We start from the raw sequence: 27,371 nt of genomic DNA on the forward strand, positions 1-27,371 counted from the left end.
GATCTGAGCAGAGAGAATATAAAATGATGGGTAATTTTTTAGTAATGACTGCACTAATAAAAATATATGCCTCATAATTACAATCAGTCACTCTACACTAGTCATTTGAAGTTAGTCTTATGTAATTGGATGACCATATGCCTGATTTGCCTGGGATGGTCCTGATTTATGTCCACTGTCCTGGTGTAATTGTTAGCAGTGTCTACTTTCATTCTCAAGAAAGTCCTGGCAAACTATGGTTATTCTATATATAATCAATTACGGAATAATTGTATTTTAAAACTTTATAAATTTAGTGGTCTGGGACAGGAAATACCAATTGTCACTAAAATCTGGAGAACATGGTTGTCACAGTAATTATTTAATTTTCTTCCAATGGGAACCAGAGTAAATTTTGTGAATGAATTGAGAAGAATCAGGTGCCAAAACATTTTTAGATGATTTTAAAACCACTCAAGAATCCAAATTTTTTAATTTATTCAAAGTGTTAAGATTATTCAAAGGAAAATGTCAATGCATCTAGAATTCTAGAATGGATCACACCATGTTTCAAAAATGTATAAATAAATAATTGAGTTTATCAACTTGACTATTCTGGAAGATGAACGTTCTAGACATTTTCTAGATAGGTAACAGCTCCAAAGTCCTTCCCTTAACATAAAATAACATAAAAAAATAAATAAATGGCTTAGATTTTAGGATTGGGGCCACTAAAATCTGATTGGTCATCTAAAATTTGTATCCTACCATTAAAACTGAATATAATAATATGCTGACTCAAGTTCCCTAAGGACTCATGGTGCTGGCTTTTCTTTATAATAGTAAAAACAAGCCTTTTTCTTTTTTTGTAATTTTATGGTTTTATTAACACAAATATGATGTGCACATAAGCTGTCTATTCATTTTCTTGGCTGCGCAGCGTAGCATTGGGACTGGTAATTCAGACGGCCAGCTAGGTTGGTCTTTCCAGTGGCTTTGTGGTTCTTGGAGGAAACATTGTGAGCAATCTCTGCACAGTAAGATGTGTTGCACATCAGGAGCACTTCAAGCTCCTCGACATTGTGGACTAGGAACTTCAGAAGCCACAGGGGAACATGTGCTTTGTTTTCTTGTTGCTCCTGTAAACAGTTTCGGGCATCAAGATCTAACCCTTGAATCTTCTGTGCACCCTGTCTAAGACTGGGTTTCCGCCAGTTGTGCTTAATTTTGACATATGGGTCTGACTGGTGCTGGATGAACTTCTTGATTCTCTTTTTAATGGTATTGGGCTTCAACAGAGGTCTGAGGGCAGCCATGATGCCAAGTAAGAGATGGCTCAAAAACAAGTCATTCTTAAGAATTACACATTTAAAAGAGAACCCAACAGGAATGTGAAAAAAAAAAACCAAACTCTTTTCTTCCTAGGATTTTCTAGGCAATTAACAAACAAAAGAGGGAAAAAAACACATTTAAAAGAGAACCCAATAGGAATGTGAAAAAAAAACAAACTCTTTTCTTCCTAGGATTTTCTAGGCAATTAACAAACGAAAGAGGAAAAAAACAGCTCGAATGGTAAATTCAGATTGGCCACACGAGATCAGCTTTCCACATCTGCAAAAATACAATACCTGTATCATCTCTGACTGTTACTAAAAATGAAAACAGGAAAAAATATAATTGTACAACTGCTTTAGAAAAATTCAGTGTTTTTCACATTCACTTCATATACTCGATTCATATATGCCATAGTGTGTTTATATTTTAAAGTAAAGAGTCTACTGCTTGCATGTATTACATCTCCCAACATCAACATATATGTATACTTTAAAGACTAGTCTTTGGATTCCTGTTCTTCCTCTGATTCTCGTGACCGTTTCCGGGAATTCAATGAACCTTCTGTTTGCAAAGAAGATGCAGTTGCAACAACAGCATCTCTAAATCCCTGAGGCTGGAAGATGAAGAAATATACAAGTATGGTTTAAGAACAACTAAAATAACGATTAGTTTTCCAAATATTTTTAAGTAATTGATAAAAGAGCTACTTTATTCTTGAGACGGAAGTTATTAACCACTGCGAATGAAGAGGTTAAACCTCATGAAGAGGTGTCCAAGCCAAAGCTTACTACCGTATTTTATATCTACAGTATTTTATATCTGTATTTATTTATTTACATATTGTTTATATATACACAACAGAAATACCAGTGCATTATACAAATGCACTCTAAAAATCTTAACAAACTTTATGGTGACTCTATTGAAGAGTAAAAGGAAGTAACATGTAATTACTTAGGTGCTTTACAAATTTACTTTCACAACTACTCTAATTTTCCAATTAGGATACTTTAAATGCACCTAAGCAGTACAAAGACTAAGTCGATAATTCAGTTTCAGAATCTCTTTCTATTTCTGTTTTTGTCCTTAAAAAATGAGATGCCAAGAATATATTTGGCTCAACACTACTGATAAATATGCACATTTCAGCCAAAAAAGTGTTCTATGATTTTAAATTATAGGAAAATTAACATTTTAAAGCAGGATATATTTGGTGGCTATGATAGATCTATAATATCTACAGACTAAAATGAATAACGTTAGTATTTTTTCTTGGAAAATCTTTAACAACTTTCACTTTAAAAATTTTTAATATCCTAAATTAAAAAATAATTTTTAATATCCTGACATTACATATGGCATGGAACACACTAGCCTACAAATAAGTATTTTCTCTGTTCTTAAGAATAAATTTCAGTCCAATTGTCACTAGAATATTCTGTATATATACTACTATTTTGGGGATAATGTTCTGAGCATCAAAAGCTGTCCTCAAATATACTTGCTGCCTACAGAAGTTAACAGAAGCAATTTGTAAATGCTCTCTTCAGATAATTACTGCCCACCAACACCAAAACCCCACTCTAATCAAATAATACTGACTGTGATTTGAAACAGTACTGTAGATTCCTTCTGGCTTGGTGATTTGTACAATGTTGCCAACCTGCTTAGAGAAAAATAAATATATACAAACACATGATCTTCATTAGATGACTGATTTAATAATTTAAATTTATAGTTTTTCACTACAATTCTATTGTTTTGTTCCCTAAGGACACAGAAAACAAAGAAATATCAGAAAGACTCCTTTAATCAATAGCTATATGTATATATATAATAATTATTACATATAATAATGAGTTGTTTATATAAGTGGAATTTTATTTATTTTTAAAGATTTTATTTATTTATTTGACAGAGAGAGACACAGCGAGAGGGGGAGCACAAGCAGGGGGAGTGGGAGAGGGAGAAGCAGGCTTCCTGCTGAGCAGGGAGCCCAATGCGGGGCTCGATCCCAGGACCCTGGGATCAGGACCTGAGCTGAAGGCAGATGCTTAACGACTGAGCCACCCAGGCGCCCCTATATAAGTGGAATTTTAAAGCAACCTAAACATCCAATGAATAATTCAAATAAATTTCTACATGACAAAATACTACTGATGCTTAAGAAGATAAGGTGGAAAAAATATTTAATGAGATAAAATATTAATAATACATTAAGTAAAAGTTATGCTCTATGAGTCACATTTATGAGTATGTAAATGCACATATATAGAAAAATTACTAGAAGACTACAATTAAAAAGTTAAGTTGTTATTACAAGATATTGTTTTTTTTGTTTATGTTTTTCCAACTTTCTGCAGTAATTGTGTACTTTTTGTGTGGTACGATAGAAGTATTAAGACAATTTCTTGGGATATAAATGAGGAGAAATACTCTTATCACACTAATACAAATAAACAAGGAAGACATTTTCTTTCAAAATGATTATATCCAGAAGAATCACTGTCAAGACAGAACAAGGTCTGTTTCGGTAGAATCTTATTATGTACCCTACAAAGTAACATAAAATTGAAAGCTGAAAAGTAGTTAGATACAAAATTCTAAGCTCTTACTAAGTTTGCTCAAATACTGTAATAGCAACAAATATAAGCAAAAACTTTTATTAAATTTTTTAATAAGTAATCTCTATGTCCAACATGGGGCTCGAACTCACGACCCCAAGATCAAGAGGCTTATGCTCTATAGACTGAACCAGCCAGGTGGCCTACGCAAAAACTTTTTTTTTTTTAAGATTTTATCTATCTTATTTGAGAGAGAGGGAGAAAGAGCAAGGGGAGGAGCAGAGGGAGAGGATCTCAAGCAACCTCCACACTGAGCACCTAGCCAGACTTGGGGCTCAATCCCACAACCCTGAGATCATAACCTGAGCTGAAACCAAGAGTTGGATGCTTAATTGACTGAGCCACCGAGGCGCCTAAGCAAAAACTTCTATTTTTTTATTTAAAAAATATTTTTTAAAAAATATTTTATTTATTTATTTGACAGAGAGAGAGACAGCAAGAGCAGGAACACAAGGAGGGGGAGTGGGAGTGGGAGAGGGAGAAGCAGGCTTCCTGCCGAGCAGGGAGCTCGATGTGGGACTCAATCCCAGGACCCTGGGATCATGACCTGAGCCGAAGGCAGACACTTAACAACTGAGCCACTCAGGCGCCCTAAGCAAAAACTTTTAAAGTGCTTTCAAAATTACTTTAAAACTGATATAACTTATTCACAATAGTCAAAAGACAGAAGCAACCCAAGTGTCTGACAGACGGATGGATAAACAAAATGTAATGGTTTTGGTTTTTGTTTTTTAAAGATTTTTTATTTTTTATTTGACAGACAGTACAAGCAGGGGGAGCTGCAGTCAGAGGGACAGGGAGAAGCTTCCTGTGGAGCAGGGAGCCCGGTGCGGGGCTCGATCCCAGGACCCTGGGACCATGACCTGAGCCGAAGGCAGACGCTTAACCACCTGAGCCACCCAGGCGCCCCAACAAAATGTAGTTTATACATATAACAGAGTATTATTTAGTCTTGAAAAGGCAAGTTCTTGTCACATGTAATAGTGAACACTGAAAACTATGCTAAGTGAAAAAAGGCCAGGCACAACAGGACAAATATTGTTATCATTCCACTTATATGAGGTGCCTAGAGTAGTCAGATTCAGAGACAGAAGGTAGAATGGTGGTTGCCATAGGCTCGGGGGAGGGAAGAATAGGTGGGAATGGGAACAGTTTCAGTTGGGGAAGATGCAAAAGTTCTGGAGATGGATGGTGGTGATGACTGCACAATAATGTGAATGTACTTCATATCACCAAACTACGCTTAAACGATTAAAGTGATACACTTTATGATATGTACGATTTACCACAATTTAAAAAAATTTTTAAGTAGGCTCTATACCCAACATGGGGCTTGAACTCAGAACCCCAAGATCAAGTTGCATGATCTACTGACTGAGCCAGCCAGGCACCCCACAATTTACCAGTTTTAAAAAATTGATGTATGTGATGAGCACCGGGTGTTCTACACAACTGATGGATTGTTGAACACTACACCTGAAACTAATGATGTACTTTGATGGCTAATTGAATTTAAATTTTAAAAAATACCATATCCCTCTCCCCCCAAAAAAGATTTGACATAACTGCACAAAATGCAGATTCTAACTTAGAGAAAAATCATAAACTGAGTTAACAGGACCACTTATTTACATACAATGTAATGTTGATTTCTTTTTTACTGGCTGCTTGGAGTTTTTTTTTTTAAAGATTTTATTTATTTATATGAGAGAGAGAGAGTGCACACAAGCAGGGGGAGGGCAGAGGGAGAGGGAGAAGCAGACTCCCTGCTCAGCAGGGAGCCCGATGTAGGACTCGATCCCAGGACCCCAGGATCATGACCTGCACCAAAGGCAGACGCTTAACAACTGAGCCACCCAGGCACCCCTGGAGTTTATTTTCTACTTGGTTCAAGGCACATGGTTACAGGATGTCAGGAAGGCTTGAGTGTGGCTTGGAGAGTAAATAGTGGGGTTCTCTCAACTTCCCTTTTGGTGTTTTGCTGTTTTGATATAAAAGAACCCAACTGCTTCTGCTTGCTGCAGCCTGTCTAGTCTACCAGGAGGGGAGGAGAAGAGCTCTGATGAGCCCAGCACATTCTGAATGAGGCTGGTGGCTGGTGGTGGCCACTCAGGACTGGGGCCCAGTGTTGACTTTGCCAGGCTGGCCACCAGGCTGCTTCCTCATGGCTTCCAGAGCCAAGTCACAGGTGATCATGCTGTTGGAGGCCTGAGGAGATTCTGAGCATTCTGGGGACTCCAACACTGTAGCCATGAATGGGAGAGTGGAATTCCTGAAAAAAAAAAAAAAAAAACCTTGCCCACCAGTGACCCGAGTCAGCCTTGGGGAAAGCAGGGTGGTGAGGGATGGCTGCACTCGCACAGGAGCTGTTACCAGAAGTGGAACCCAGGACTCACTGGAAATAGCCAGAGGTAGCCACGAGCAAGCTGCTGGAGGAGAAGGCTGCCATGCTGTCGCTTATGGGCTGGTGGGAACCTTGGCAGTAACCCCTCATGGGCCTCGACAGGTGATCATGGGGGACCAGGATGCTAGGCCAAGGAGCCCATTTGCAGAGGAGGCCCCGGAAGGCTGCTCCACAAAAGAGGCAGTAGTAGTGTCTGATTCGTTTTCAAAGACAATTCAAAAAGGACATCTTGGTTTATGATCTGTTACTCTTCAAAGTTTGAAATTGCCCCTCTATTCAGAAACAATTCAAACGAAAAGTAATCAGGGGTGCCTGGGTGGTGCAGTTGGTTAAGTATCTGACTCCTGATTTCGGCTCAGGTCATGTTCTCATGGTCCTGGGATCAAGCCCCACTGAGCGCTGAGCCTGCTTGAGACTCTCTCCCTCTCCTTCTCCCTCTGCCCTTTCCTCCTGGTGCATGGACACATTCTCTCTCTCTCAAATGAACAAATAAATCTTCAAAAGAGAAAAGAGAAGCAATCAGAGATCACAGTCCATTAGCTTAATGTTTTAGGTTTGTACTTTTAGGACAAAACCAGCAGAATCCAAAATGTCATATACTCTGTAACTGTGATTGTAGGCAAAAATGTAGTATGTAATATAAGAATAGTTGTGTTAGGGACAGAGATTATAAATTCTTATAATGCTTTAGGGTTGATAATTCTATCTTTAATACAAAATATAACAAAAATTGGGGCACTTGGCTGGCTCAGTTGGTAGAAGATGTGACTCTTGATCTCCAAGTTGTAAGCTGGAGCCCCACTTTGGGCCCAGAGATTATAAAAAAAATTTTTTTAATAAATAAAAGTTAAAAAAATATACATATATATATATAAATAACAGAAAAATAGAAGCATGGTGTATTTTAACCTGCCTTATTAAAAAAAAACTCTCTTTATGGGCGCCTGGGTGGCTCAGTTGGTTGAGCGACTGCCTTCGGCTCAGGTCATGATCCTGGAGTCCCGGGATCGAGTCCCGCATCGGGCTCCCTGCTCAGCAAGGAGCCTGCTTCTCCCCCTGACCCTCCCCCCCCTCATGTGCTCTCTCTCATTCTCGCTCTCTCAAATAAATCTTTAAAAAAAAACACTCTTTTTGAGTCAATAAAACAAAAATTAGCTAACCTTCTGAAAAATTAGTTATCTAAATCACCTCATATCACCATATGTCCAAAAAGATACCCAATACATCTGAATTTTCTGAGAAAATTATTAAAAAGTAAATAAGCTTTTGGGGCACCCGAGTGCCTCAGTCGTTTGGCATCTGCCTTCGGCTTGGGTCATGATCCCAGGGTCCTGAGATCAAGCTCTGCATCGGGCTCCCTGCTTCTCCCTCTCCCTCCGCCTGCCACTCCCCCTGCTTGTGCTCTCTCAAATAAATAAAATCTTAAAAAAAAAAAAAGTAAGCTTTTAGAAGCTTTTACATGTTTATTAAAAATCCTCGGGGTGCACGGGTGGCACAGCCATTAAGCGTCAGCCTTTGGCTCGGGTCATGATCCCAGGGTCCTGGGATCGAGCCCCACGTTGGGCTCCCTGCTCAGTGGGGAACCTGCTTCTCCCTCTCCCACTCCCCCTGCTTGTGTTCCCTCTCTTGCTGTGTCTCTCTCTGTCAAATAAATAAATAAAATCTTTAAAAATAATAATAAAAAATAAAAATCCTAAAGTCAAGTGGGCATTAAATATTCAGAATGAAAAATTTCCTCAAATTCCTAAGTAAAAATAAAATAATTTTATATTTCATATCTGCATCTCAAGAGATCTTTTTAAACAACAAACTAAACCAAAGAATCACTTGGCTCATGGCCCCAGCTGAGATGAAGCTTAACATATGGCTGAACTACACAGTTTGGGTCAGGAAGAAATAAGACAGAAGCACAATTTGTGCTCTAAAGCTGAGCACACATATGAAACACTGTGTGGGGGTGTTGATATATTACTCCATTCTACCACCAGATCTTCTTGGCAAAGAGTGATATAATTCTGAACAATCTCAGCCTCATATTATCATGAATATGCAAACTGGAGGAAAACCCGCACAATATACAGGACAGAGACAAAAGTACTTATTTGAATAACTGTTGGAATGTCATTTCATTGTTAGTCGAAGGGTAAAAATCAGGTGTTTCTGGTGAAAGATGGGGACTAGAGTATAAGATGGGACACTTGGGTTCAATTCTCAATATAGATTTGGCTAATCAAGGTTTTTAGTTTTCTGCTCAAACTGGAAGTGTTCATTTTTATAATTATTTTTCCCCAGTGTGAATTTCTATTTTTGTCCTTTCAAGATAAACTAAATTTTATTTTATTTTATTTTTAATTTTATTTATTTGAGAGAGAGAGTGAGAGAGAGAGCACAAGAGGAGGTAGGGTCAGAGGGAGAAGCAGACTCCCTGCTGAGCAGGGAGCCAGATGCGGGACTCAATCCCGGGACTCCGGGATCATGACCTGAGCCGAAGGCAGTCGCTTAACCAACTGAGCCACCCAGGCGCCCAAGATAAACTAAATTTTAAAACACAGACAAGATTGCATGCAACTTTAAGGACTTAAAGATAACTGGTTTCTTTTCTTTTTTTAAGATAACTGGTTTCAAACAATAAAGAACAAAACTTTTAATTCTCTTAAATGAAGTCAACTTATTTTGATTATAATAAAAGTATGCACATTACGTATCATATATCCCCAGCCTGGGGGAAAAAAGTTTGGAAAAAAAGGATTTTATCTAAAAAGGAGGATAAGAGCTATACTTTCAGATTTGCTGGCCATCAACACAATACTGTAATTACACTGTAGAAACAGCAATTATAAGAAAAGAAACAGACTCTATTATAGAGTCAGCTATAAAATTTGGATACTACTACTTATTTCATAGAGTTATTTAGAAAATAAAATGAAATACTAATACACACACACAATGCTTAGCACAATAAAGGACAGTTAATAAAAATTCAATAAATGGTAGCCATGAATTACTCTTAATCTTTCTGGGCAGCCTTGGTCTTCTCACTTCTATGTAGGTATAGATCCTTCAAAGAGTTATTGAAGGGATTATATGAAATACTGTATATAAACTACCCAGTTAAATACCTATCATAAGCAAGCAGTCCTAAAATGATAATTTGGGATATAAAAAAACTTATGGAACAGAGTTCCCTTAAATCTATCTAATTCAGGGCACCTGGGTGGCTCAGTTGGTTAAGTGTCTGCCTTTGGACCCTGATCCCAGGGTCCTGGGATGGAGCCCCGCATCGGCCTCCCTGTTTGCAGGAAGCCTGCCTCTTCCTCTCCTCCGCACTCGTGCTCTCTCACTCTTTCTCAAAATAAATAAATAAAATCTTTAAGTCATTCTTTTTTTTTTTTAAGATTTTATTTATTTATTTGAGAGAGAGAGACACAGAGAGAGAGGGAACACAAGCAGGCGGAGTGGGAGAAGCAGGCTTCCCGCTGAGCTTGGACCCCGGGATCATGACCTGACCTGAGGGCAGACGTTTAACGACTGAGCCACCCAGGCGCCCCTAAATAAATAAAATCTTAAAAAAAAAATCTATCCACTACAATGTCAGTGTTCAACACCATTCTCCAATTTCTTGGAAAGGATGAGTAAGAAGCTGAAAGTCATAAAATGATTAACTCTAAAAAGTAAGCGTAATTTTCTGATCTCACGGTTACCTAACGAATGCTAACTTCTAGAATTTGATAAAGAAGGCAATCATCTCCTTCTGATGAATGCATTAAAAGATGAAATATCTTGGGGTGCCTGGGTGGCTCAGTCGTTAAGCGTCTGCCTTCAGCTCAGGTCACGGTCCCAAGGGTCCTGGGATCGAGCCCCCACATCGGGCTCCCTGCTCATCAGGAAGCCTTCTTCTCCCTCTCCCACTACCCCTGCTTGTGTTCCTGCTCTCGCTGTGTCTCTCTCTGCCAAATAAATAAAATCTTAAAAAAAAAAAGATGAAATATCTTGCTTTGCTCATATTATTTTTATTCTTTAGATGTATTCTATTAGTGAATATTTAGTAGTAGAATAACAGTGGATGACTACTACTATATACTAGTTCAAGGAGAATCCCTAAAAGCATTTGAACACTTTATAGAACACCTAAATCTGGGAAAGTATAAGCAATATGTTCAAAAGATTCTCATCTGGATAACTGTTGTGAAATCTTTACAATGGGGTTTGTTGCTGAAGAAAGAGTTCCTTTTGTGATCCAGAATACAATGACTTATTTAGAGAACTAATCGTAAAGCACTATGTGTTTAAAAAAAAAAAAAAAAGTTACCTGAGCTCTTTGGAAATGCTATTTTTTTTTAAAGATTTATTTATTTGGGCGCCTGGGTGGCTCAGATGGTTAAGCGTCTGCCTCCGGCTCAGGTCATGATCCCAGGGTCCTGGGATCGAGTCCCGCATCGGGCTCCCTGCTCCTTGGGAGCCTGCTTCTCCCTCTGCTTCTCTCTCTCTCATGAATAAATAAAACCTTTAAAAATAAATAAATAAAGATTTATTTATTTGACAGAGAGAGAGAGTGCATAAGCAGGCAGAGTGGTAGACAGAGGGAGAGGGAGAAGCAGGCTCCTGGCCAAGCAGAGAGCCCGATGCGGGGCTTGATCCCAGGACCCCGGGACCATGACCCGAGCTGAAGGCAGACACTCAACCGACTGAGACACCCAGGCGCCCCATGGAAATGCTATTTTTAAAAGAGATACAAACAACATGAATTAGTTTAAAAAGATATATGTAAGTGTAATAAATTCTGCTATGAGCTCTGAATAAGTAAAACCCAATTTGGTCAGGCATGACTTAATTTTCAGTTTGGAGAAGAATAAATAAAATCTAGGTAAAGAACGAAGACAATATCACTGACCAGACCTGATATATATTTAAGTAACCCTTTTTCCATCTTTGCCCACACACTTTCTCAATTTCCCCCTTTCATTAGAGCATTTCCAAACCAAGTTCTTTCAGTTATACAAATTAATCTCAAAGCAGAGGGGCTGGCATAAATCTGACATTTCTAGGAGTATAGAACAGAAGAGTCCACAGCTTTCACTTGCCTATTTTAAAGAGAATGAAAGCTGGTTTGTTCACTTGCTCAGCAGCTTTAAAAACAAATACAAAGGTTTCATGCTGTCATAGTTTTATTTTAAAGAACAATACTTGTCAAAGGCAGGTAACTGGATAACCAAAAGTAGGATAGCAAAATACAAAAGAAAGCAAAAACAGACACAATTTCATACAAGAAAGATATTAAGCAACTAGGAAAAGCCATCCTATTTTCCACATAAATTAGTCCTAAAGCTAACCTCAAAAAGTTTTCCTTTTGTCCTGATTTTATTCCTCTTTCAGTCCCTTCTAGGAACGCAGAGTACCACCTCCTTCTTCAAGTCTAATGAATGGTACTTGATTTCAAAGAGCTTTAGAAGGTAGCATTCTTTGGCCACCTACTCATTTCAGGTGCACCCCATCATTTACATATTCCAAAGAACTTCCTATGTTAGCTAAATGTGCAGTTTAACAACATGTTTCTATGTTTTTCCCTTGGTAATAGAGGACAAGGCAACAAAAGCTTTCATTCATGAGGCACTGCAGATTTCATCCACTGGAGTAGATCTAAGAAAATATAACTGTTCAGTGTAATTTATCCAATATTCAGAATTATTAACTTGTTTCTATACTGACCTTTGCTTTTGATCCCAATGAAAGATTAGCCGTATTGTAGCAGCATGTCCCCAACTCTCCCCTGGTGGGAACAAGAACAGAACAACTGTATACTGCCTTACTGACAAGGTTATAAGTCTCTCAGAATGCCTCTGACCAGAACAGTTTCACTTTACCTAATTTAACACAAGAATATATTTATACTTTCTTTTTTTTCATGTTCTTTGTGTAGTTTTATGTATTCCAGTGTAAGAAAAATACCTGGCATGTTACTTGGGACCAACTAAGAGGTCCATACCTGATGTCTATACGTAGGAGCCCAACCAAGAGATACTGGAGCGGGAGTGGGATTGGATATTTACAGGGTGACTGTATATTGGGGAGAATGCAGGATGGAGGAAAGGCCGCCTGGATTTGATCACCATACATTACATCATTAGCTTTTGATGCAGTGTTCCATGATTCACTGTTTGCGTAACACCCAGTGCTCCACGCAGAATGTGCCCTCTTTAATACCCATCACCAGACTAACCCACCCCCCAACCCCCTCCCCTCTACAACCCTCAGTTTGTTTCTCAGAGTCCATAGTCTCTCATGGTTCGTCTCACCCTCCGATTTCCCCCCTTCATTTTTCCCTTCCTGCTATCTTTTTTTTTTTTTTAAACATATAACATATTATTTGTTTCAGAGGTACGGGTCTATGATTCATCAGTCTTACACAATTCATAGCGCTCACCATAGCACATACCCTCCCAGAATATACTTATACTTTCAAAACCCCTTGTACACATGGGTAACATCCTGAGATTAACAGATTTTTACCTATCTGTGGAAATACTGAAGATCAGTATCCTTGATTTGCTTTCAGAAAACTTTATAGTTTGAGCCAACATTTTATCAATCTTCCATATCATCAGACCTACTAACATATTTCTGGCTACCAGAAGAAAAGCAAAAACTCTGACAGAATATTCTTAAAGAATTCAGTAAAAGAAAATTCTCGAAGCATTGTGTCCTAACAAAACCATGACTGAGGTTAGAAAGAGTCATAAGTCTATTCACTGTAGTGTGATGTGTATTTAAACGGATTCCCCCTTCCTTCTGCCTAAGACTTTCTGAGGGCAAGAGTCATCTTAAGAATATTTATATGCTTGGTGCCTGACACAATAGTTGCCACATAGTAGATGCTCAATAAATGGTTGTTAAAATAACTGAAAGGATGAGTGGGTATCTAAAGCCACTGTGCTCCATACTAAGACTTTTCAGTGAATAATCAGATACAATTTCTGCTTTCATGGTGCTTACAGTACTCAACAAGCATCACATGAAAGAGGTAGAAAAAATGTGTTAAGTTAAAAATACTTATCTGGGGCGCCTGTCTGGCTCAGTCAGAAGAGCCTATTAATTCTTAATCTTGGGGTCATGAATTCAAGCCCCATGTTGGTTGTTAAGATTACTTAAATAAATAAAAAACTTAAAAAAAAAACAAAAACTTATCTGATTAATTACCCACCCAACGCAGGAACCAGTAAGGCCCGATTTCTATCAATCTTCGTTGTCATCTGATTAGTTAAAAGTACCTAAAAAAAAAAAAAAGTGAGAAAATTAGGTGAATCTCTCCCCAAAATTATCAAGGAAATAATTCTGTGATTTTAGTGTTCTGAATACAATTTAAAGAAAAATATATTTAGGTAATGAAAACTTTTCTGATAACTTTTTAATTTGTCCATAAGTTATCTGAAAACATGAATCTATTGAGCATAAACATTTTTAACAGACAAGAAAAATTGTGAAAATGGAAGAATAAAAATGTAACAGATAATAAATACATAAAGGTGTAAAGAGACCATGTATAAAAACTTCATAACTGGGAGCATTGGAAAAACCTCACTTTTATAATTTAAATTTTGGAAAAGCCAATAGAAACCACCAGACCAGGGGTGCCTGGGTGGCTCAGTCGGTTAAGCGTCTGCCTTTGGCTCAGGTCATGATCCCAGGGTCTTGGGATCGAGCCCTGTGCTGGGCTCCCTGCTCAGCGGGGAGTCTGCTTCTTCCTCTTTCTCTGCCTGCGTTCTGTCAAATAAATAAATAAAATCTTAAAAAAAAAAAAAGAAAGAAAAAGAAATCACCAGACCAACAGCAGGAATATCAATAGTGGTGATAAATATTTACTGAGTACTTAATACATGCCAGAAACTATGCTAAGTGCTGTACGTTCATTATCTAGCCTTCACAACAACCCCATGAATGAGGTATTATTATTAATATTTTTTGATGTTATTATTCCAGTTTAACACATGAGAAATCAGAAGCTTAGAAAGACTGAGTCTGGGGCGCCTGGGTGGCTCAGTTGGTTGAGCGACTGCCTTCGGCTCAGGTCGTGATCCAGGAGTCCCTGGATCGAGTCCCGCATCGGGCTCCCTGCTCAGCAGAGAGTCTGCTTCTCCCTCTGACCCTCCCCCCTCTCATGTGCTCTCTCTCTCTCTCTCTCTCTCTCTCATTCTCTCCGTCTCAAATAAAAAAAACCAAATCTTAAAAAAAAAAAAAAAAAAGAAAGATTGAGTCTGGTATTTTTGTTTTTGCTACCACTGTTGCCTCTCTAGAATATATTTAATCAAAAGAGTGTGAGATACTTAATAACTCACTGTTTACATCTTTAGGAAAGAGGCAAATACACTACCATTTCTGGTTTTATAGGAAAAGGAAGAACCCGAGGCAAAAATTATGAGAAAAGACTTAAAATCATAAAGAAAATACAGAAGTAGTAAAAAATAAAACCCAGCAATCAAGTCAAATGACTCCAAATTATAGTCTACTGATAACAGATATAGGTGTTGCTTTACTCAAAATGGCCCTCAAGGCTAAAAATAGTACTAATTCTTTTGGATTGAATAGTGACCTATAGAAAAGATTCCATGCTTTGAAGGATAGTAATTTTTTTGTTTTTTTAATTCCAATTTAGTTAACATAGTGTTATATTAGCTTCAAGTGTACAATATAGCGATTAAACAATTCTATACATTACTCAGTGCTCATTAAGTATACTCTTTATTTAAAGATTTATTTAGAGAGTGAGCAAGCAGGGGGGAGGGAGAGAGAGAATCCTTAAGCAGATTCCTGCTGAGTGCAGAACCTGACATGGGGCTCGATCCCAGGACCTGAGACCATGACCTGAGCTGAAACCACGAGTTGGATGCTTAACCGACTGAGCCACACAGGCGCCCCAAGATAAGTGTACTCTTTTTTTTTTTTATTAACATTCTTAGTTTTATTGATCCTCTCATGAAAAATCTGCACAACCACCACAGATAAAGCCACTGCAGCATCTTTACTCCTTCTGTTGTCCAATCTCCAGCTCACTTCTTTTTGCCAGCACCAACGTTGGCTTTTGCAGTCCCCCTGACTTTCTTCATTCTGTTCTTATGTTCCTTTCTCTGTTTTCTTGATGTCTTTTTCTTCTCATACAGGCCATGTCTTGCAAGTCTGTGTTTGGGTTCATTTTTCTTTGCATAATCCAAAGAATCATAAATCATGCCAAAGCTGGTTGTCTTGCCACCACCAAAATGGGTTCTGAATCCAAAAACAAATATGACATCTGGTGTGGTCTTGTACATTTTGGCTAGTTTTTCCCGAATTTCTGTCTTAGGTACCGTTGCCTTTCCAGGGTGAAGAACATCAATGACCATCTGTTTCCGCTGAAGTAGTCGGTTAGTCATGAACTTCCTGGTCCGGATAGTTACTGTGTCGTTCATGATGGCGGCCGATAAGTGTACTCTTAATCCCTTTTGCCTATTTCACCCATTCCCCCACCCACCTCCCCTGTGGCAACCATCTGTTTGTTCTCTATAGTTAAGAGCCTGTATATATACACACACATACACATACATACATATACACACACGTTCTTTATCCATTCATCTGTCAATGGACACTTGGGCTGCTTCCATATCTTGGCTATTACAAATAACACTGCTATAAACATGGGGGTGCATATATCCTTTTGAATTAGTGTTTTCTTATTCTTTGGGTCAACATCCAGGAATACAATTACTGATAATTCTATTTTTAGTTTTTTGAGGAACCTCCATACTGTTTTCCACAGTGACCACAAAAAGAGTTTGCATGCCCACCAACAGTGCACAAGGTTCCTTTTCCTCCACATCCTCGCCAACACTTGGCTGTTTCTTGTGTTTTTTATTTTAGCCATTCTAACAGTGTGAGGTAATATCTCACTATGGTTTTGATTCAGATTTCCCTGATGAGTGATGTTAAGCATCTTTTCATGTGTCTGTTGGACATTTGTACATCTTCTTTGGAGAAATATGTGTTTACGTCTTCTGCCTGTTTTTTAATTGGATTATTTGTTTTTTGGGGTATTGAGTTGTATAAATTCTGGGTTTTTTAAAATACTGCCCTAAAGCCAAAAGACCTGGCCTATAAGCACTGAGTTGTATAAATTCTTTATGTATTTTGGATACTAACCCCTTACTGGATATATCATTTACAAGTACCTTTTCCCATTCAGTAAGTTGCCTTTTAGTGCTGCTGATTGCTTCCTTTGCTATGCAGAAGCTTTTTATTTTAATGTAGTCCCAATCATTTTTTTTTTGTTTCCCTTGCCTCAAAATGAAGGACAGTAGAGAAAAAGAGTGTTTAAGGCTGACTGAATACCGGGCACCTGGGTGGCTCAGTCAGTTAAGCGACTGCCTTCAGCTCTGGTTATGATCCCAGAGTCCTGGGATCGAGTCCCATATCAGGCTCCCTGCTCAGCAGGGAGCCTGCTTCTCCTTCTCCCTCTGCCTGCCACTCCCCCTGCTTGTGCTGACAAATAAATAAAATCTTAAAAAAAAAAAAAAAGCTGACTGAATACAGTAAAAGATTATTTGACACCTCCCAGCCCCAAATTCTCCAGAAAGAGTTATTTTAAATATTCTTCCAATAGAGATCTTCCCCCCAGAAATATGACTGATACTACTGCAAGCTAACAGTGATGAAGAACTTCTATGAAAAGCAATGAGGAAAGGTACCTACTCTGAAAAAGGCACCAGTTCCATAAGGAAACTGAGAAAGAAAAGGCTGTTTGGCTATTCCCCCTGCGCTGATAACACCCTAAAATTTTTGTTTGTCTACAAAGGAGAAATCTGTGCTCCATCTGGATTTCAATTAGGCACAAACTGGATGACATGACTTTCTTCTAGTTTCTCTTCCCTTAAGTGCCACAGTGGCTTCCCCATGTCACATCAGGCATCTTAGAAAAAGCTAAGCAGGAATTTAAATTGGTAATTAACTGAAATATATGACTAACTGGCATCCCCAACATGCAGAATAATACCCTTTACAGACCACCGAGTGTTTAAGCTCTAGCAACTGGGATATTTATACCAACACTTTTTGGTTAGAGGCACACCATTCAATTCTGCAACCATTAGGCACATACACAGCTTTTTAAAATTAAATTAAAATTAGACATTCAGTTCCTCAGTAGCACTAACCATTTTTCAAGTGCTCAATAGCCATGCAATTGCTGTATTAGACTGAGCATTTTCATCTTCCCAGAAAGTCCTATCAGACAGCACTGGTTTACAGAGTACAGGTATCCCATGCTTTTGAAAAGTTCCTGTTATGCCACTTCACTTTTATGAAAGACCTATATTAGTACCTGTTTTTGCTAACCATAAGAAATCCAAAGAGGATTTTCACTTTTATGAAAAAAAAAAAAAAAGTGAAAAGCAAATATAGTTTTCAGCTTTTGTTTTGCAGAGAACCGCCATAGAGGCAGACTGCACCCAGGCAGGGAGAGCAGCATCACCAAGCTCCTTCCCCTGGGAATGATACTCAGCATCTTAGCATCAAGCTGCCATAGCTTTGAACTGTGTCTGTGGGCATCTGTGCTCTATCTTGATTTGCTTTGTGCATTCATTAGCAACAACTGTCCTAAGATATCAGAAAAGATATATAAATGTAAATAGATGTACTGGCTTACCAACTGTTAAACAACCCCAAATCAGAATTTGCACTTTTAGCAATTACTTATAAAAGAATTACATGACCTCTGCAAAAACATTGGGTTTACCATATTAAAGAATGAATCTTTAAAATAGTGAAGTAACAATCACTTCTAAATTATGAAGTTCATTGCTTTAAAAATATACTTGTCACCCAAATGTCCTTCAATTGATGAATAAACAAAATGTGATATATTGAGAGAAAATGCAAAGTTAATCAGTCATAAAAAGGATATTGATATATGCTACAACATGGATGAATCTTGAAAACATTATCCTAAGTGAAAGAAGCCAGACATAAAAGACCAGATATTGAATGATTCTATTTATATAAACCATCCAGAAAAGATGAACCTATACAGACAGAAAGCAGACTAATGGTTCTCAGGGGCTGATGAGAGGGTGCAACGGAGAGTGACGGCTAATGAGCACGGGATTTCATTTTGGGGTGATGGGAATGTTCTAAAATTAAGATAGTGATTGTTTCACAACTCTGTAAATATACTACAAACCACTGAACTGTACACATTAAAAGGGAGAATTTTATGGTATGGTAATTAAATCTCAATAAAGCTGCTAAAAAACATTTCTGCTAATAATCAAATTAATGAATCTCTAAAAGGATTCTATCATAGTTTGGCAAAGATTTAAAAGACTCAAAGTTGGTAAAGATGTGGAAAAACAAGAATTCCCATTCATTGCTATAGAGAACATACTTTGGAACATGGTTTCTGAGAGTGATTTGATAAAATATAATGTAATATTTAAAAACAGATACCCCCCCAAAAAAATAAGTAAATAAAAAGAGATATTCCTTTGATGTAATACTTTCAGAAATAACTGGATAAACGGAGAAAAAGGCATATATAAAGTTGCTGACTGCAGTTTTTTATTTTTATATATTTATTTATTTTAAAGATTTTACTTCTTTGTCGGGGGGGGTGGGGGAGAGAGAGAACACAAGCAGGGGGAGGGGCAGGCTGAGGGAGAAGCAGGCTCCTCGCTGAGCAAGGAGCCCAATGCAGAACTTGGATCCCAAGACGCTGGGATCATGACCCAAGCCAAAGGCAGACGCTTAACCAACTGAACCACCCAGGTGTCCTGACTGCAGTTTTTTCAATAGTGAAAAACTGAAGCCAACTTTAAAGACAATACGGGGGTGATTAAAAAACTATGCTATGAGGGGCATCTGGGTGGCTCAGTTGGTTAAGCAACTGCCTTCGGCTCAGGTCATGATCCTGGAGTCCCGGGATCAAGTTGCAGGGAGTCTGCTTCTCCCTCTGACCGTCCTTCCTCTCATATTCTCTCTGTATCATTCTCTCTCTCAAATAAATAAAATCTTTAAAAAATAAAAAAATAAAAAACTATGCTTTGAAAGAGTGCTCAACATCACTTGGCATCAGGGAAATACAAATCAAAACCACAATGAGATACCACCTCACACCAGTCAGAATGGCTAAAATTAACAAGTCAGGAAATGATAGATGTTGGCAAGGATGCAGAGAAAGGGGAACCCTCCTACACTGTGGGTGGGAATGCAAGCTGGTGCAGACACTCTGGAAAACAATATGAAGGTTCCTCAAAAATTGAAAATAAGGCTACCATACAACCCAGCAACTGCACTACTGGGTATTTACCCCAAAGATACAAATGTAGTGATCCAAAGGGGCACATGCATCCCAATGTTTATAGCAGCAATGTCCACAATAGCTTTGGAAAGAGTCCAGATGTCCATCGACAGATGAATGGATAAAGAAGATGTGGTATATATATGCAATGGAGTATTATGCAGCCATCAAAAAATGAAATCTTGCCATTTGCAATGATGTGGATGGAACTAAAGGGTATTATGCTAAGCGAAGTAAGTCAATCAGAGAAAGACAAGTATCATATGATCTCAATTATATGTGGAACTTGAGAAACAAGGCAGAGGATTAGGGGAAGAGATGAAAAAATGAAACAAGAAGAAACCAGAGAGGGAGACAAACCGTAAGAGACTCTTTTAATCTCAGGAAACAAACTGAGGGTTGCTGGAGTTGAGGCGGGTGGGAGAGATGGGGTGGCTGGGTGATGGACACTGGGGAGGGTATGTGCTATGGTGAGCACTGTGAATTGTGTAAGACTGATGAATCACAGTTGTGTACCCCTGAAATAATACTTCGTATGTTAATAAAAGTAAATAAATTAAAAAAAAAAAACTATGCTACATTGGGACACCTGGGTGGCTCAGTTGGTTAAGCGTCTGCCTTTGGCTCAGGTCATGATCCCAGGGTCCTGGGATCGAGTCCCGCATCAGGCTCCCTGCTCAGCAGGAAGTCTGTTTCTCCCTGTTCCTCCTCCTCCCCTCCTGCTCATGCTCTCTCTCTCTCGCTCTCTGACAAATAAAATCTTTAAAAAACAAACAAAACAAAACAAAAAACTATGTTATAATCATACAATGGAACACTAGATAAGCTGTTAAGGTATACTTATAAAGTATTGTATATGGAAAAATGCTCACAATATATTAAGTGAAAAACAAAAAACTGCTTTGTATAATAGCATGAATATGATCTTTATTTTTTTATTTTATTTATTTTTAAAGATTTTATTTATTTATTTGACAGAGAGAGACACAGCAAGAGAGGGAACACAAGCAGGGAGAGTGGGAGAAGGGAAGCAGGCTTCCCGCAAAGCAGGGAGCCCGATGCGGGGCTCGATCCCAGGACCCTGGGATCATGACCCAAGCCGAAGGCAGATGCTTAACGACTGAGCCACCCAGGTGCCCTATTTTTTTTTTAATGTTTTATTTTTATTTATTTGACAGAGAGAGACAGCTAGAGAGGGAACACAAGCAGGGGGAGTGGGAGAGAGAAGCAGGCTCCCCTGCTGAGCAAAGAGCCCTATGTGGGGCTCAATTCCAGGACTCTGGGATCATGACCTGAGCCAAAGGCAGACACTTAATGACTGAGCCACCCAGGCACCCATGAATATGATCTTTAATAAATATGGGGCGCCTGTGTGGCTGAGGCTCAGTCGGTTAAGCATCTGCCTTTGGCTCAGGTCATGATCTCAGGGTCCTGGGATCGAGCCCCGCATTGGGCTCCCTCCTCAGCAGGAAGCCTTCTTCTCCCTCTCCCATTCCCCCTGCTTGTGTTCCCTCTCTCGCTGTCTTTCTGTCAAATAAGTAGATAAAACCTTTAAATAAAAAGAAAAAAAATCTTAAAAAAAATATGTGTATATAGGGGCACCTGGCTGACTCGGTAGAGCATGCAACTCTTGATCTCAAGGTTGTGAGTTCAAGGCCCATGTTGGGTATACAGATTACTTTAAAATAAAAATAAAAACTTAAAAAACTTAATACGTTTGGAAAAATAGGTACACTAAACTCAAGAATAATTATCTCTGGGTAATAGATACCTTACTTACTTTCTACACTTTTGATTGGTTAGAACTTCTTTTACAGAAAGCATATATAAAATTGTGAAATGTATTTATTATCAAAAGTCCTAAATGCTTCTATACATGGTAACTGGGAAATTAAAAAAATCAAGCAAAGTGGTGAGCGCTGTGAATTGTGCAAGACTGTTGAATCACAGATCTGTACCTCTGAAACAAATAATGCAATATATGGTAAGGAAAAAAAAAAGAAGATAGCAGGAGGGGAAGAATGAAGGGGGGGAAATCGGAGGGGGAGACGAACCATGAGAGATGATGGACTCTGAAAAACAAACTGAGGGTTCTAGAGGGGAGGGGAGTGGGGGGATGGGTTAGCCTGATGGTGGCTATTAAAGAAGGCACGTTCTGCATGGAGCACTGGGTGTTATGCACAAACAATGAATCATGGAACACTACATCAAAAACTAATGATGTAATGTATGGTGATTAACATAACAATAAAAAATTTAAAGAAAAAAAAGCAAAGAAGAATTCATAGAGGGAAAAGTATGCTCTCAACCCCACAAAATCCTATTTCTAGAAGTAGTCATTATGGACATTTTGAGCCTTTCAGATCTTTTTGTTGATATATATAAATATAAATGCACATATAGAATTTTTATTTTTCTCAAAAGTGGGATCACATAAAATATATTATGTGACTTGAATCTTTTTACTTAACCATATATCTGGACATATCTTGTTCTGTGTTAGTACATGTATATTTACATTACTCTTCTTAAACACTGCATAGTATTCCATGTTACTGTTTAGATTACTTTTTTAATCAGAAAAGATAAAGCTATTTCTAGTCAACTAACAAAACGAAACTTAAGAACTATGCAACCCATTAGTCTTGAGTGCCCCCTACTGGGGGCTCTTCATTGATATTAACAGATACTAAATTAAAAATTAATACAAGAAATAATTCAAACACAGGACACTATGCTTTTCAATATATGGCAGAAAAATACATATAAAAACTCAAAAGAAAAGATGTTTTGAAATGATTTTATTGAGGAGTTCTTTATCTAATTATGGTATATTACAGATATGTACAAAGGACTCTCTAATCAGGGTAAATACAAGAAAATCAAGTTAAGTGGCTTGACCTTTTCCCATCTCCCTCCTGGACAAGTGTGTGTATTGGTGTGAGAAGTGGCACGGGGTTTTAGAGTGGAAAGTGACGGCAAATATGTAGTTAAAAAAAGTCATTACCTCACTCCTTTGTCTCGTCACTTCTGAATTTATCTTTATATCTGACCTCACATTTCAAATCTAGAAGAGTCAGCTCTACCTCCAAACATCTAGGTTGTTCACACTATGTAATTTTTCTATCTGTTTGAGTCTGTGATTATACAACATGTAATAATAAAAGACCCAGAGTAAAAGAAAAATGGGGATGTTAGAAGAGTTTACCTGAAAAACATCATCTATTACATTAAAAAAACCCCAACACTGCAATTACCAAAGGTGGCATTTCTTTATCAAACAATTCCATTTTAAAATATGGCATCTTGATTATGCTTGTTATTTTCTAGGAAAACTAATATACAACACTATGGAATTAATTTTTAAAAAAAATCAAACAAAAACGATTCAAAACTGTATTATGTGCTTTTAGTCAAATTCTATTCAGCTATTTCTAAACATTAATATTTTATACAAGTTTGACTTTATTATAAAATTCTCTTGGCTAATAATACTTACAGCTAATCTGTGGCTATTTGCAAGGCTGATCATTTGCTGGGCTAGGCCATTTAGTAATCGAGTACGAAGGGACAGGTCATCTAGGTCATGACGAAAAGGAAAAGCAATACCATCCACTATCACTAATCGAACCTAAATACAGAAGAGATAATGATATTAGGTTTGGTATTAAAAATAAAATTTAAAAACTGGCATCCCAAAAGCATGTTCATTCCAAGAAAAAACAAATCTTTAAAATCCAGAGTTCTTTTTTCTAACTCTCCAAAATAAATCTATTCACCCAATGCTTTCTGCATTCATCACCAAAAGTTAAAATGTACTCTGGTTTGAAAAGTAATTCAACATAAAGAAGCAATTATAATTTTCTTATAATTTACCACTATACAAATCTTTACAAAGGCATTTTACACTGATAAAAAGCACTTCTGAGGTCTTAGTAAAACAAATTCTTCAATATTTCAATTTTATCTTCAAGATTTTTATGTTTAAAAAAACTCTCCAGGGCGCCTGGGTGGCTCAGTTGTTGGGCGTCTGCCTTCGGCTCGGGTCATGATCCCAGAGTCCTGGGATCGAGTCCCGCCATCGGGCTCCCTGCTCAGCGGGAAGCCTGCTTCTCCCTCTCCCACTCCCCCTGCTTGTGTTCCTGCTCTCGCTATCTCTGTCTCTGTCAAATAAATAAATAAAATGTTTAAAAAAAACCTCTTCAAATATTGTATCTTCTTCAAAAACTTCAAATTCTTTGTATACTTTTCTTCCTTAATAATCATTACAGAATCCGTTATAATATAGAATTCAGCATGAGGCAGGTTTGTCTTGGAATTCCAATCAAGAAGGTTCACTTACAGATGATAAACATTTTCATGACAGTTGCATTTCTTTTTTTTTTTTAAGATTTTATTTATTTGACAGAGAGAGAGATAGGGAGAGCAGGAACACAAGCAGGGGGAGTGGGAGAGGAGAAGCAGGCTTCCCGCGGAGCAGGGAGCCCAGTGTGGGGCTCGATCCCACAACCCTGGGATCATGACCTGAGCCAAAGGCAGACGCTTAACAACTGAGCCACCCAGGTGCCTATGACAGTTGCATTTCTAATATAATCCAAATAATGGCTCCTACAGTGACATTAGAGTAATATATAAACCTCACATCCAAGAACAAACAGAATTTGGATATAAACCAGAAAAACCCTGTAAGATTATATATTTTTCTACCTAATAGGGATTAGGCTAAAGAAGAGGATTTGATGACACCATGTCTAAGTAACCCATTTTTGCATGTTTTATTAGAGTATTCATTCCTTCATTCAGCATGTGCTTATTGATACCTACTATACGTTAGTCACTGTTACAGGTAGTAGGGAACAAGAGAAAAGGTCCCTGCTTTCTTGGAGTTTATGTTCTAGTGGAGTAAAGGACAATTAACATGCAAACAAATACATGAATAATTTCTGATAATGATAGGAGTTATGAAGAAATGAAACTGTATGAAATGATGATGAATAAGTAGGTGGTAAAGTAGAGGAAGGCTAACTTAGACTAGATATAAGGGAAGACATCAATGAAAAGGGAGGCAACAGAACCAAGTCTTGGATAAGAACCTCTAGAAGGCGGGGCGCCTGGGTGGCTCAGTCATTAAGCATCTGCCTTCGGCTCAGGTCATGATCTCAGGGTCCTGGGATCGAGCCCCGCATCAGGCTCCCTGCTCTGCAGGAAGCCTGCTTCTCCCTCTCCCACTCCCCCTGCTTGTGTTCCCTCTCTCTCTGTCAAATAAATAAATAAAATCTTTAAAAATAAAAAAAAAGAACCTCTAGAAGGGAAAGAGAGCCCACATACAAGGAAATACTTTTGCGTATGGTGACACACGGTAACTAGACATATTGTGGGGATTCTTTTACAATGTGTAAAAATATCAAGTCACTATGATGTACAACTGAAACTAACAGGATATTGTACATCAATTACACTTCAATTAAAAAGCGCACCTTTGTTGTTTCACTTTCATCACACTTGCTAACATAAATAAAAATATCAACCAGCCTTCATGTTAAAACAGTACTTGATCATCACAAGATGAGCAACTTCTTTTGAATTGGACAGCAATCAAGTGCTCACTGGTAGCATGATTTTTGCCATAGGTCAGATATGGATACATAAGTTTAGCAAAATTAAAATCAAGGAAAACCTCATATGCTGGCGGTAAGAATGTAAAATTGTTCAGCAACTATGAAAAAAACAGTTCAGTGGTTCCTCAAAAAATTAAACAGTATTACCACATGACCCAGCAATTTCACTTCTAGGTACATGCACCAAAGAACTAAAAACTGGTACTAAAACAAATATATGTACACACATGTTCATAGCAGCCACAATTCACAATAATCAAAAGATAGAAACAGCCCAAATCAACAGATGAAAGGATAAACAGACTATGACGTATACATACGACAGAGTATTATCCCACCATAAAAAGGAATGAAGTACAGGTACAAGCTACAAAGCAGATGAATTTTGAACATATTATGCTAAGTGAAAGAGCCAGACCAAAAAGATCACACATCATATGATTCCATTTATATGCAATATCCAAAATAGGTAAATCCATAGAGACAGAATACAGATTGGTGGTTGCCAGAGTCTTTGCAGGGAGAAAAGGGAGCAACTCCTTAAAGGGTATGAGTTTCCTTTTAGGGTGATAAAAGCATTGTGGAACTAGAGGTAGTGACTGTCAACATTGTGAATGTACTAATTGCACTGAATTGTTCACATTTATTTTTTTTTTTTAAGATTTTATTTATTTGACAGAGAGTGAGCACAAGCAGGGGGAGAAGCAGACTCCCCATCAAGCAGGGAGCCCGATGCAGGACTTGATCCCAGGACTCTGGGATCATGACGTGAGCTGAAGGCAGATGCTTAACCACTGAGCCACCCAGGCACCCCTGAATCGTTCACTTTTAAATGGTAAATCTTGGAGGCGCCTGGGTGGCTCAGTCGGTTAAAAGTCTGCCTTTGGCTCAGATTGTAATCTTGGGGTCCTGGGATTGAGTCAAGCCACCATTCGGTCCGGTTCCCTGCCCAGCATGAAGTCTGCTTCTCCCTCTCCCTTCCCCTCCCACTTGAGTGCATGTGCACATGCTCGCTCTCAAATAAATGGAATCTTAAATCTCAAATAAACAGTGAATCTTATTATGTGAAATTAACCTCAATAAAAAAACCAAATCAATGAAAGCTTTCTATAAGACCCAGTTGGCTACACAAATTTACAATAAAGAGTATTGTATATTTTATTATTATTTGTAAATGGTGTGCTATACATCTTTTATATCAACTTTATAATAAACTTATGTATGTATATATGTGCATACACTTTTTTTTCCTGGAAAGCCAGTCACTAAATATTTACCAGCATACCAATTAGGAGGTAAGAAGAATCAGATCATATGTGTGTGTATGTATCTATTCATTTACACATTCATTCAGTGGTTCCCAAAGGCCAGAAAGTGATAGGATGATACAAATTGTTGGAAGAAAAAATACTGTCAACCAAAAATTGTGTATCTGGCAAAAGCATTCTTCGAAAATAAAGCAGAAATTAAGACATTCCCAGGTGTCTGAGTGCCCGACTACTGGTCTCAGCTCAGGTCTTGATCTCAGGGTCATGAGGTGAAACCCCATGCTGGGCTCCACTTAAAAAAAAAAAAGTTAAGACAATTCAGATAGAGGATTCATTGCTAGTAGATGTACTCTACAAGAAATGCTTTTAAACAGAGTCCTTCAGGCTGAAAATGAAAGAACACCAGACAGTAACTCAAATCCATACACAGAAATAAAGAATACCAGTAAATGTAACTACATATCTAAAACTCAGCATTAATGTATTTTTGGTTTGTAACCCCTCTTATTTTCTTATATGATTTAAAAGACAACCATAGGGGCGCCTGAGTGGCTCAGTCATTAAGTGTCTGCCTTCAGTTCAGGTCATGATCCCAGTATCCTGGGATCGAGCCCCGCATCGGGCTCCCTGCTCTGCGGGAAGCCTGCTTCTTCCTCTCCCTCTGCCCTTGCTTGTGTTCCCTCTCTCGCTATGTTTCTCTCTCTGTCAAATAAATAAATAAAATCTTAAAAAAAAAAAAGACAACTATATAAAAAATAATTATAAATCTATGTTGATGGGCACATAATGTATAAATATGTAATCTGTGACAACAACATAAAGGGG

General features: G+C 38.1%; 2 protein-coding genes across 7 annotated transcripts in view; both read right to left on the reverse strand.

Moving 5' to 3' along the window:
- Nucleotides 1-840: 840 nt before the first annotated feature.
- The window catches only part of RAD51C (RAD51 paralog C), a 51,904-nt gene continuing 25,373 nt past the window's right edge, over nt 841-27,371 (reverse strand). Inside the window, exons 5-9 of one of the 6 annotated variants that reach the window (XM_027626167.1) lie at nt 23,160-23,291; nt 13,541-13,607; nt 12,049-12,109; nt 2,917-2,977; nt 841-1,927 (exon numbers count right to left, since the gene is read on the reverse strand). In XM_027626167.1, coding sequence (XP_027481968.1) covers nt 1,811-1,927; nt 2,917-2,977; nt 12,049-12,109; nt 13,541-13,607; nt 23,160-23,291 — 438 coding nt within the window. In that variant the 3' untranslated portion in view covers nt 841-1,810. Of the gene's footprint in view, nt 1,928-2,916; nt 2,981-3,343; nt 3,868-4,741; nt 6,211-11,000; nt 11,057-12,048; nt 12,110-13,540; nt 13,608-23,159; nt 23,292-27,371 lie in introns of those variants that run through there. The other 5 variants (XM_027626165.1, XM_027626170.1, XM_027626169.2 and 2 more) reach the window with 5 other exon arrangements.
- On the reverse strand, nt 900-1,295 carry LOC113939086 (60S ribosomal protein L32-like). The gene has a single exon (XM_035724411.1). The coding sequence runs from the start codon at nt 1,293-1,295 to the stop codon at nt 900-902; it is 396 nt and encodes a 131-aa protein (XP_035580304.1).

The sequence above is a fragment of the Zalophus californianus genome, chromosome 16, assembly GCF_009762305.2.
Source record: "Zalophus californianus isolate mZalCal1 chromosome 16, mZalCal1.pri.v2, whole genome shotgun sequence".
NCBI classification, from domain to species: Eukaryota; Metazoa; Chordata; class Mammalia; order Carnivora; family Otariidae; genus Zalophus; species Zalophus californianus.